Source organism: Pleurodeles waltl, chromosome 6 (genome assembly GCF_031143425.1).
Source record: "Pleurodeles waltl isolate 20211129_DDA chromosome 6, aPleWal1.hap1.20221129, whole genome shotgun sequence".
Lineage (NCBI taxonomy): Eukaryota > Metazoa > Chordata > Amphibia > Caudata > Salamandridae > Pleurodeles > Pleurodeles waltl.
In genome coordinates this window covers 33,092,290-33,104,755 of record NC_090445.1, presented here as the reverse complement: position 1 = coordinate 33,104,755, position 12,466 = coordinate 33,092,290, and the positions used below count along the sequence as shown (strand labels likewise).

Genomic DNA, 12,466 nt, shown 5'->3' with positions numbered 1-12,466 from the left:
CCGGTGCAGACTGGCTTATGCAGAGATGGGCACCCTTTGTGCCCATCAAAGCATTTCCAGAGGCTGGGGGAGGCTACTCCTCCCCAGCCCTGACACCTTTTTTCAAAGGGAGAGGGTGTAACACCCTCTCTCTGAGGAAGTCCTTTGTTCTGCCTTCCTGGGCCAAGCCTGGCTGGACCACAGGAGGGCAGAAACCTGTCTGAGGGGTTGGCAGCAGCTGCAGTGAAACCCCGGGAAAGGTAGTTTGGCAGTACCCAGGTCTGTGCTAGAGACTCGGGGGATCATGGAATTGTCTCCCCAATGCCAGAATGGCATTGGGGTGACAATTCCATGATCTTAGACATGTTACATGGCCATGTTCGGAGTTACCATTGTGACGCTATACATATGTCGTGACATATGTATAGTGCACGCGTGTAATGGTGTCCCCGCACTCACAAAGTCCGGGGAATTTGCCCTGAACAATGTGGGGGCACCTTGGCTAGTGCCAGGGTGCCCACACACTAAGTAACTTAGCACCCAACCTTTACCAGGTAAAGGAGTTACTTAAGTGCAGTGGTAAATGGCTGTGAAATAACGTGGATGTTATTTCACTCAGGCTGCAGTGGCAGGCCTGTGTAAGAATTGTCAAAGCTCCCTATGGGTGGCAAAAGAAATGCTGCAGCCCATAGGGATCTCCTGGAACCCCAATACCCTGGGTACCTCAGTACCATATACTAGGGAATTATAAGGGTGTTCCAGTATGCCAATCTGAATTGGTGAAATTGGTCACTAGCCTGTCAGTGACAATTTGTAAAGAGAGAGCATAACCACTGAGGTTCTGGTTAGCAGAGCCTCAGAGAGACAGTTAGGCATCACACAGGGAACACATACATATAGGTCACTAACTTATGAGCACTGGGGTCCTGGCTAGCAGGGTCCCAGTGACACATAACAAAGATACTGAAAACATAGGGTTTTCACTATGAGCACTGGGCCCTGGCTAGCAGGATCCCAGTGAGACAGTGAAAACACCCTGACATACACTCACAAACAGGCCAAAAGTGGGGGTAACAAGGCTAGAAGGAGGCTACTTTCTCACATCCAGCATGGCATCTCCCAGCACCTCCTCCCAAGACACCTAAACACCCTCACTCACCAACCCAAAAGACACCCAACACACACACAAGCATTTCATGCACCCAAGACACATCTTACCACTACTCCCTCTCCTACTAAACCCTTTTGCCATGACCGCCCCTGTGTGCCAAAGAAATGTTTCCTGTACGAGTTTTCCCGGTTTCCCACTCTGTGAGACCCTAGAGCACTCTGTGTCCCTCTCCAGGCCCAGCCCTTCCATCTTCAAGTCCTCCCCTGCTAGTGCCCATGCCTGTGCCCCTGCCTAAAAGTCGACCCCATCACCAAGGCAAAGAAAACCCCTCTCAAGGCCGAACCCAAGATCCACCCTACAGTGGTTCGGGTTACAAGGCCCTGGGCGCGTCTCCCTCAGAGTCCCCACCCTTCTGTAAAACACAGTGGGAGAGCTCATGAGGGATATTCGTTATTGACGGAAACCGCCTGAGAGAGCCCTTCTTGTGTAAAGCACCGCCTCTAGGGGAGGGCTCGTGAAGCCGTGGGAGGGATCTCCTGGCTCGTAAACGCAAAGCACCGCCCCTGTGGGAGGGATCGGGCGGCTTATAAAATACACCAGGCTCCAAGTCACGATCTCTTTCAGCAAGAAGCCTTCAGTAGGACGTGCGGGACACACGCCAGCTGCGCGCAGAGGTGGGTGAAATACGTCCGTCTTCGCCCATACCCGGCCTCCGTTTGCTCGCTGCTGGTCTCCGCAGCTCTTTGGTTTCCCAGGTCTGTCAGTTCTCAATCATCCAAAGGGAGTCGGCAGCGAGGGACGAGGCTGATTTTAGTCCCGGGATATGTAGTTGTGTAATGAGAAGAACGTTACATGTACTAGGATACCCCCCGGACCAAAAGTTCCCGAGTGCAGTTTGCAGCCGAGGCTTTGTGAAATACTTGCCTGTACTAAAGAGGAGTGTGTTTTTATTTTTATTTTTTTGTTATGATGGGTATGCCTCCTGTATTAGGACGGCTCGCCATCTTGTGTTTATGAAAATAAACTGTTAGACTGGGAGTTCGGTGATGGATTATTCTACCCTCATCACGCGCACGGTGACCGCAGAGTTCCCTCTTAGATGATAGCCATAAGGGTCCGCCCCCTTTCCAAGGACTTATCTTGGTCCAAAACCTTACCCTAGTATTTGTGACCACGGGGGTTTACGGGTATCCGTCATTAGGCCGCTAGTAGCTGTTGTACGGGATGGACTCGTGGGCGCCATGTATGGCACGAGTTTTGCGGTGCGTCCCGCGCGGCGCCGGCGGCCATCTTGGAATACCCAAGGTCGCGAGGATTAACCGCACAACCGCCTTCAAAATCAGTCGATACGGTTTGTGTACACGCGCATTCTCTGCTGCTGGACCAGCCGTGCAGTAAAGCCTCTCATGAATCGGTGAATTGTCTATTCTCCTTAAGTTGTCATTATCCTTACACCTAGCAATTATTTAAAAACATCCTTAACTTTGTCGACGACAGAACGTTTTAAAGAAATAAACACCTTCCCCTCTGAAATGAAGAAACGGTGAGGAAAACTTCAAATTATTTGTCCCCGCGTTTATAGCGTCTTGGTTTTTTTTTTTTTAGGTCGAGCGCGCAAACCTCTGATGTGTTGTAATTATCAGTGGGCTTTACACCACGCCAATAGCTCACTCGTTGACTGGCTTCCCTTTCAAAAATCCTGTATTATTGGCAAACGCTTCCTTTGTTACTCCTTGAGGCAGTTATGTTACCGTCTTGGCCATCGACCTTGTTACGTGGATAATTTGACGCTAGCCGATAGGTTTGATTGCGAGCAATTTTCTTCCTGTTGTGGGTGGTGACCAGATTTAGAAAACCCAAAACCGGGACATTCCACAAAAACATAAGGATTACAATGTTCTACCGAGCACCCAGAAAATCCGCATCAGCGTAAATTTACAGAAGAGGCACAAATAACCTAAAATGGTATTTTAATAATAGTATAATGCCTGGTAATTCTTCCCCCCCCCCCCCCCCCCCCCCCGCGCGTAAAAAAAGGGACATGAACTACATTTTCCGGAATCTGCCGAGACAGCTGGTGTTAAACAGGGACTGTCCCGGCAAATCCTGAACACCCGGCCACCCTACTTGTGTCCATCGAGCTCGTGGTGGCCGTGGTGCTTTGAATCTGCTCGCTTAGGTCAACTGTTCTACTATTCACGTTACGTGGCGACCCGCGTTCTAACGGGGTGCAACGCCGATGACGCTGCCAGCGGCGAACTGTCGGAGCGCGCGCGGGCTCTTCAAAGGCGCAGCTGCCGCACTTACGGCGGAGCGCGTGCTCTGACGTCCCTGCTCGAAGTATAAATATGCCTCTTTAGACGACTGGTTCAGTCTGAAAACGTACTCTTAGGGCGGTTCTTCTACACGTTCCAACATTTAAGAGGGAAGTAAAAAAAAAAAATTTCAGGGGAATGCATATTCCCTCCCCCGTGCACCTTTTCCGTTGTTCCTCCAGCAGATTTATCAGCTGTCCATTGTTACCCCACCCCCATTAGTGTCCTTCCACTCCCTGTTGGCAACATCGGCCACAAAACTGGCCCGGTCTCTAGGCCAATGTAGCACGGAATTCAGAATGGATCTAGTGTTTAAATGTCCTTTGCCACGCTTGTGCCCAATTGAGCTGTCGCCAGTATCCTAAATGCTTAATGAAGAATTTCTGCAGACCAGTCCTTGCTCTAGTTGGCTTTAACCTTGCATTGCTTTCTGTTGCAGGTGGTGCTTCACGGGACCGGTCACCTTCCGAGACACCCTTCTCCTGTGCGCATGGTATGTACACTTCCGCGCTACGCATCTGTTTTTCTGGGGGGTGTGCATGATGACACTTCAACAGACTAGAGTTTCTGATTTTCTATGAAGCTACCTCGCAGCGCACTGATGCACCCCCAATAAATGATTTGCAATACCAGTTTCAGTTTTTTCTTTTTTTCTAATATGTATATATGTTCCCTCTATAGGTTCTGGACCAGATACATTACCTCGGCGTCACAAGTTGTGTTGCATCCTCCCTGGAAGCCTACAGGCATGTTGCCTGGGGTGAGGCGCGCTTTCCAGAAAAATAAGACGCTGCGATATGGTCTTCCTATGTTCTTACTCATCATTGGTGGCTCCTTCGGCCTCCGGGAGTTCACTCAGATCAGATATGATGCCCAGAAGCTGCGAGGAAAGCTGGATCCAGCCCTGGAAGAGAAAGTCAGAAAGAAGAGCGTTTCTATAGAATCAGAGTATGACAAACTGAGGGACTCCAGTTTTAATGATTGGCAGAACATCAGAGGGCCCCGCCCTTGGGAAGAAACTCAGCCTCTTCAAGAACAGGAGCGAAAAGCAGTCGCCTCGAAGCAGTCCTAATTCAGTATAATCCACAAATGCACTCAACATTTCAGAGTTGGGACATTAGATTACGTTCTGTACTGTAAAGTGTCAGTTGGCAGACATCAATATGCAGACCTGAAGATTTCGTGTGTTCCACCACGACGGCCCTAAATCTCGAGTCATGCGGTAGGTTTCTTTAGAATCTTTCCACACTAGTATGCCCGGCTTTCTGAATTTCAGTGAAGTTAGCTTACAGTGCACCTCAAAGCTATTACTTTTTTTGGGGGGGGGGGGGGGGGCGGGGCGGCCTTCGGAAGCTGTGCTGTGATGAGCATCTTGCATAGTCCGTGTTCCTGACCACCTGATTATTACATATGCACTGAGCACGAGCTTTTATCTCCGTGTATAAGGTACCAATCTTCAAAAGGGTAGCAGGGCAGACCCCTTCTGGACCTGTCATTCTTTTACTAAGATATGCGCCACCTGACAGCCGAACTTATGTCTTTAAAGCAGTAGCTGGGGAGTTCTTTTCTCCTGTGGTATTCTCCACGGCTGAGCTTACTGCTGCATACGTTTAAGAGTAGCAGAATCCTGTTTAGTGGGTGGATGCTGAAAGACTCGTTAGGAACCAGTGTAACCCGTGCAAGCATGTGGTTGTATCATCTTCATGGTCCAAGGAAGATGCTCTGATCTAGTCAACATTAGTAGGCCCCGAAGGTGAACTTAATGGCTGTCCATGCTGGTTGTGTAGGCTTTTAAGATTGGGGCAGGTGCATTTTCATAGTCTGGTTGATGGCAAATTACACTTGTGTCCTTAATGGGAACATTAATTTAAAGTGATTCTTCTCCCCCAGGAGACCTGCTGACCTGATGTGCCCGCACTTGCCTCCATGACCTTGAAGGTAACTATCTAGCAAGTCCCATTGCTTTGCTACTTGCCCGCTGAGCGGAGTGGTGGATGGCCTGCAGTGATGAGCTGATTTTCCGTGTTGTTGATTCTTGATAACAAAAGCATCTTCTGAGCAGACTATTCTCCCCGTGACTTCATTTCTCCTTGGCGTTATTTTGGCCACATAAGTGACTCAACGCTGTTTCTCCTCTTTGCAGTTACTACGGCAACAGACTCCTTTTCCCATCTTGCCATCGACCCAAGTGAATCTAAGCTGTGGTGGATGTCTGGTCAGTGCCAGGTGAGTCTACAAATGTGACCGTCCCTGGTGAAGTAGGATTTGTCCTTTTCAAAAAGGCCCTTGCCGTGATGAGCATTCTGCATAGTCCGTGTTTCACCTGATGCACAGTGATTACATTGTATGCGCTGAGCAAACCTCCTTAGCTCCAGCATTGTGACCGACTGATTGCCCTTATGCGTGTGGGGCAGGTAGATTAGTTTCAGAACATTTTATGGTCTCTTTTCAAAGATGTCCTAGACTAGTGCTATAGAGGGAGGAGACTCCACTATCCATAGCAGTAACCTAGTGTAGAGATGCCAGGGTATCCATGTAGATGAAAGATTATTTTGTAGTTAAAACTACAGAACACGTAAGCGGTATTAACAGCACACAGTATCACCTGACTTCACCCCGCAACATTCTACCACTTATTCTCCATTATTTACACTATTACGATCGTCATGGTGACACGTACAAAAAATCTTGCCCGTTATACAAACAAAACATGGAATAATAAAAACAAGATTGAAAACATTAGTCAAGTTAACGTTGGAGCTTAAACGCAAATGTAACAGTTGAGAATACACTTTAAAATGTGTTAACATGACTTTCATCCTACACATTACTCCAGACAATCTCTGACCACTTAAGTGGTTTCTTAAGTCTTTTTGTTAAGATTGCACGGCCCTGTCTGATCCATAGCATCAATTGCATTCCCATCACTTCCATTGCTTTCAGCACCCTGAATGTCTAACATCTTCAACAGCTTTCCTAGAGTCCACTTCAGCATCCTCCCCAGAAGAGACCCACGGCAACACCTCACCAAGTGTACGAGTGGTATCTTCCAGTCTGAATTCAGGCACTGTCATCAAAGTTGATATTGTTAACCTCACCAAAAGTGTCCATAGTGTTAACATGAGAATTGACATGCATAGCCTTCCACAACTCTGAAAGCCCAAGATCAATTCTGTCAATATTCCACACTACCATTTCTTAACCTGACAGTTTCTCAAAACTTCACAACTTCTTCTGGATTATAAAACTTGCTCCCTTTGCCACAAGTCCAGGCTTCCTCACACGGACCTAATCTCCAATTTTGATATTTACACATTTAGTACTTTTGTTTGAATCAAAGTGTAATTAACTTTTTACAAGATTGAAATCAATCTTGTCCCTTGCATCATGTATCGACCAATCCACAATCCCAGCATGAAAAGGCTGAGGACTATTTTGTCCTATGGTTTCTCCATCCCAGACACCAGTCATTTCATTAATTGTAACTATATATGCCCACACAAGTCAAGGTCATGAATTGCAGCGTCGGTGTCTCCAGTGGTTTTGTCTAATTGCAAATAAGCTTTCAGTCCCCGAGGACAAGGGGTGTAATAAGATTATTTTCATTTGTTCAGGTGTCGTTTTATTAGGTTAATCCACAGCTAGAATGTAATTAATAAATCTTTCCACTCTCCCCATTTCATTGAACAATCCTGAAGCTTTGGGAACTCATATTGGTGAAAATGCAAATGTCTTACACGTAAGAGGACTAGTGCATCTCCAATACAAGCTTACTATGTAAATGCAGAAAAGTAAGCACAACAAATGTTGTAGCCTCAACTGGAATCGTCATGCACAGAATAGCTTCAGCGGGAATGGAATCATGCGCTGCCTGTGAGCACCGATTCACGTGGCAGGGAAGAAGTTGCACGTTGACTATGAATGGTGACTCGCACACCCAACCACCGCCAAAGATATAGGGCCTGATTACAACTTTGGAGGAAGGTGTTAATGTGTCCCAAAAGTGACGGATATACAACCAGCCGTATTACGAGTTCAAAAGGATATAGTGGACTCGTAATACAGCTGGTGGTATATCCGTCACATTTGGGAAGGATTTACACCTAGTAATCGGGCCCCAAGTCCTGAAAGCTACCTTAAGAGGTTTTTTCTCATGAATTCACCTGTGGAATACCTACACCATTGCAAGGTTGTTGCCGTAGGAAACGAAATGGGCAGATGTAGAAAGGGGTGTAGAGCAAACGCTCAGATTCAAGTTCAATCCTCTTGTTTCCACATAGTAGAGATGACAGGGTATCCATGTAGTTTGAAGATGCTTTATTTCGTAGTTAAAACTACAAAGAACATGTAAGTGGTATCAACAGCACATCCTACCTCCTTCCGCTCTGCTCCCAACAACGCATCACCCGACTTCACACCCCAAAATTCTACTACATATTCCCATTATTACCTACACAAATTCGATCCTCGTGGTGACACATACAACACCTAGTTGCATTAGCAGAGCTGTGGGGAAGAGGCTCCACTATCCATAGCAGTGACCTAGCCTCATTGGCAGAGGAACCTAGCTAGGCTAGTGCCCCTAGGGCAGAGGCTCTAATAACCATGGGAGTAAACTAGGTGCATTGGCCGAGGAGCCTAGCTAGTCCACTCTAGGGCAGAGGCCCCACGGCCTCTAGAGAAGAGTTTCCACTATCCCTAGCAGTGGCCTAGGTGCATTAGCAGAGGAACCTAGCTAGACTAGTGCCTCGGCACCACTGTCCATAGCAGTGACCTAGGTGCATGTGCTGAGAAGCTGTTGGGGTACCATCTTCATGGTCCAAGGAGTATGGTCTGATCTAGTCAACATTAGTAGGCCACGGGTGAACTTGATGGCTGTCAATGCTGGTCGTGTGGGCTTTTGAGGTTGGGGCCTATGAATTTTCATAGTCTCGCCGATTGCACTCCGATTACACATTACACTTGTATCCTTGATGGGAACATTATTTTAAACTGATTCTTCTCCCCAGGAGAGCTGCTGACCTGATGTGCCCGCAGTTGGCTCCATGACCTTGAAGGTAACTATCTAGCAAGTGATGCCGTAAGTGCACGTTTGTCCCATTGCTTTGCTACTTGCACACCGAGCAGAGTGGTGGATGGCCTGCAGTGATGAGCTGATTTTCCGTGTTGTTGATTCTTGATAACAAAAGCATCTTCTGAGCAGACTAGTGTCCCCCATGACGTTTTGTCTGTGACTGTAGTTGGCCACATAGCAAGTGACCACGCTGTTTCTCCTCTTTCTAGTGACAACGGCGACACTCCATTTCCGTTCTTGCCGTCACCCCAAGTGAATCTGAGCTGTGGTGGATGTCTGGTCCGTGCTCGGTGAGTCGACACATCCTACTTCACCAGGGACGGTCACATTTGTCCTTTTCCAAAGGGGCCTTGCCGTGATGAGCATTCTGCATAGTCCGTGTTTCACCTGATGCACAGTGATTACAATGTATGCCCTGAGCAGACCTCCTTGGTAGCTCCAGCAGACTGATCACCCTAGTCCGTGGGGGTCGGGTAGGCTGTGTTTTGGGAACATTTTATGGTCTCTTCAAAGACTTTCCAGACTAGTGCGTATAGAGGGAGGAGACTCCATTATCCCTAGGTGCTTTTACTGAAGTTGTGGGGGAAGAGGCTCCACTATCCATAGCAGTGGCCTAGCCTCATTGGCAGAGGAGCCAAGACTAGCGCCTCTAGGGCAGAGGCTCCACTGTCCATAGCAGTGACCTAGATGCATTGGCAGAGGAGCCTAGGTAAACTAGTGCCTCTAGGGCAGAGGCTCCACTGTCCATAGCAGTAACTTGGCTGCGTTTGCTGAGAAGCTGTGGGGAAGATGTTCCACTATCCATAGCAGTAGCCTAGGTGCTCTACACCAACGCCTGATTCCTTTGGTTCTTCCCTCCTTAGGCTCCAGAACACACCGCCTCTCCAGAGGGCCCGGAGTTGCGCATGGCACTGCGCTTGGCCTGCAGAAGCATCGCACACGGTATGGACGCTGCTTATCTATAGATCCGTTGCCCCCGGTGGAGTGTATATGATGAGATTTTAACAGACTAGAGTTTCTGATTCCCTATGAAGCTACCTCGCAGCGCACTGATGCACTCCCGGTGCCCCGCTGTTGCGACTGGTTCTTTAAGCGAGTCTGACGTGCCCTTGTTTGTTTCCACAGGTCCCCTCCTGATTGTGGGCATTGCGGGATGATGCCCTGTGCCACAACAGTGACTGACTACGGGTTCTCTCCCCGCCCAGAAGGTGCGTTTGAGCTGTTAACTGATTTGATTCTGTATAAATGCGGTGACATGAGCGGGAAGCACTTGCAGTGCCTAGTGCTGCATCCATTGTTTGGAAAACCGTGGTTGTAGAGGTTTTTTCTACATTGGTGGCTTTCTTAGTTTCTCATTAGCATTAGACGCTGACTTGGAGCTCGTCATAGGTGGGTTTCCCTTTCTTCCCAGGTATTTATAGTTGGGGGCGGGAGGGGGGAGGGGGGGATGGTCGTGTACACCCGAGCATGAGTGATGAGCTCTCAGACTAGAGTTTCTGACTTCTTTGAAGACAACTCGCAGCGCACTGACTGCTCGAGCCGTACACGATGGTTCCGTGAGTGTTTAGTAGCGCTTTTGGCCGAATAATCAGGGCTAGTAACGCCTGTACACGTAGCGGCGGCATGACTTCCCTACTTATGATCTATGCAGAGCTTGGTTTTAATATGCTCTCCCGGGTCATGGATTTAAAGCTACTTGTCACATGCGCCTCTGAATGGTGCAGTCACTACCATAGTCTGCAAGTTCTAGGTTGAGCTGGCGGCTGACTCCAGAGGTGCATGAAAGCTTGTGCTCCATAACCGGTCTGTTACTTAGCTGTAAAAAAAAAAATATATATTCTGCTTTAATACTCTCCCCAAGCTTGACAATTGACCTTTTTTTTTTTTTTTTTTTTTTTTGCAGGCACGGCAGTCTGCTTTGGGCTGCGAAAACCCCTCGAGATAGCCATGACGAGTAATGCTGCAGACTGATGGGTCACCATGGACATAAGCAGGACTTTGTTGCAGGATATTTGTGTGGCAAATTTAAGACTTGAAAACAAACTACACGAATCAACTGCAGCGGAAATGCAGTTTGCAGGTCACTGGAAATGTATTTATTTCTTTAAATAAATAAAAGCTGCTCACTCCAACCACTGTCTAGTTAATTGTGGAGTTAGGAATTGGAGCTCTCTGCTTCTGTAAACCAAGTCATTGGCAAACCTTATCCTCAACTCATAGCTGGCTTGATCCGATAATTTATTCAGTCGCAAAAATGTCAGTGCTGTGAATAGTGAGTTCTAGCAAGCCTACTCGGGCATTTTTTCTTCCACCGGGCCAGCAGAGGGTGTAATACAACGCCTTCTGAATCAATCGATCACATTTATAAAGCGCGCTACTCGCCCATAAGGGTCTCAAGGCGCTGGGGGGGAGGGGGGTCAGTGCTCGAAGAGCCAGGTCTTGAGCTGCCTTCTGAAGGGGAGGTGAATGGAGTGTGGCGGTCCAAAAGCATTGTATGTGAGGAACTCGGACCCCTAAACCTATGGTTAAAACTGCACACTAAGGCATTCAAATCTGTAAGACCAGTTGCGACTCCCAGGAAAGAGTCAAAAGCCTGCATTGATGAGTTTTATCCCTCCTGCAGGAACCCACATGGGTCTTGGCCCCAAAGACTAGCTTCACAGGCGAAGCCACCTTTGACGGGCAAATTGGGGTAACACTTGGGCGAGAGGCTGTCTCGTTCAGGTGTCTTCTGGTAAGAGCTACTTGTGCTCCATGAACAGCCTCCTGAGCTACTAGTAATTTTGCAAGTTACCACATTAGAAAAATCTTATTAGTGGCCACCATATTTAAAGGTTACCAACGGTGATCATTTCAATGCATCAGGCATGGTTGTCGGTAATGTCAAAATAATTTGACAAATGCATCAACATAGGTAAAACATAACCGCAATAGCTACAATTCTCCTAGCACCGTTAATAGTAAAGTCTCCTCAAAACATTAATTTTTTGTATCACTGGTGTATCAGCCTAAATTTGTGGAAATTCAACTTTTTTTTTTTTTTCCAAGCATCGGCTCATGAGTTTTGTAAATGTGCACAACATATATGTAAGGAAATGCCTCCTTGGCATGGTTACCCCTAACTTTTTGCCTTTGCTGATGCTAAGTTATGATTTGAAAGTGTGCTGGGACCCTGCTAACCAGGCCCCAGCACCAGTGTTCTTTCCCTAAACTGTACCTTTGTCTCCACCATTGGCACAACCCTGGCACTCAGGTAAGTCCCTTGTAACTGGTACCCCTGGTACCAAGGGCCCTAATGCCAGGGAAGGTCTCTAAGGGCTGCAGCATGTCTTATGCCACCCTAGGGACCCCTCACTCAGCACACGCACACTGCTTCACAGCTTGTGTGTGCTGGTGGTTAGAAAATGACTAAGTCGACATGGCACTCCCCTCAGAGTGCCATGCCAACCTCACACTGCCTGTGGCATAGGTAAGTCACCCCTCTAGCAGGCCTTACAGCCCTAAGGCAGGGTGCACTATACCACAGGTGAGGGCATATGTGCATGAGCACTATGCCCCTACGGTGTAAGCAAAATCTTAGACATTGCAAGTGCAGGGTAGCCGTAAGAGTATATGGTCTGGGAGTCTGTCAAACACGAACTCCACAGTTCCATAATGGCTACACTGAAAACTAGGAAGTATGGTATCAAACTTCTCAGCACAATAAATGCACACTGATGCTAGTGGGGAATTTATTTTAAGATACACCCAGAGGGCATCTTAGAGATGCCCCTGAATACCAACTGACTTCTAGTGTAGGCTGACTAGTTTTTGCCAGCCTGCCACACACCAGAAATGTTGCTGGCCACATAGGGAGAGTGCCTTGGTCACTCTGGCCAGGAAGAAAGCCTGTACTGGGTGGAGGTACATACACGTCCATAGTCCTGCTTAACCGCTCCAAGAATGCCCTCTGCTTCTACATTCCTTTCCCAACCATATTCCATTCTA

General features: G+C 47.8%; 1 protein-coding gene across 3 annotated transcripts; it reads left to right on the top strand.

Annotated features, from left to right (window-relative positions):
• The first annotated feature begins 1,632 nt into the window (after window positions 1–1,632).
• Window positions 1,633–10,611, top strand: COX16 (cytochrome c oxidase assembly factor COX16). 3 transcript variants are annotated; one of them, XM_069237145.1, is made up of 10 exons: window positions 1,633–1,764; window positions 3,845–3,898; window positions 4,087–4,627; window positions 5,296–5,343; window positions 5,549–5,631; window positions 8,415–8,462; window positions 8,689–8,769; window positions 9,343–9,421; window positions 9,605–9,687; window positions 10,383–10,611. In XM_069237145.1, exon 3 carries the CDS (start codon window positions 4,154–4,156, stop codon window positions 4,475–4,477), a length of 324 nt encoding a protein of 107 aa, XP_069093246.1. In that variant the 5' UTR covers window positions 1,633–1,764; window positions 3,845–3,898; window positions 4,087–4,153; the 3' UTR covers window positions 4,478–4,627; window positions 5,296–5,343; window positions 5,549–5,631; window positions 8,415–8,462; window positions 8,689–8,769; window positions 9,343–9,421; window positions 9,605–9,687; window positions 10,383–10,611. The 3 variants fall into 3 exon arrangements, with proteins under 3 accessions (XP_069093246.1, XP_069093247.1, XP_069093248.1); XM_069237146.1 differs by lacking the exon at window positions 8,415–8,462; XM_069237147.1 differs by lacking the exons at window positions 1,633–1,764; window positions 3,845–3,898; window positions 8,415–8,462 and having other exon boundaries at window positions 4,477–4,627.
• Window positions 10,612–12,466: the final 1,855 nt, after the last annotated feature.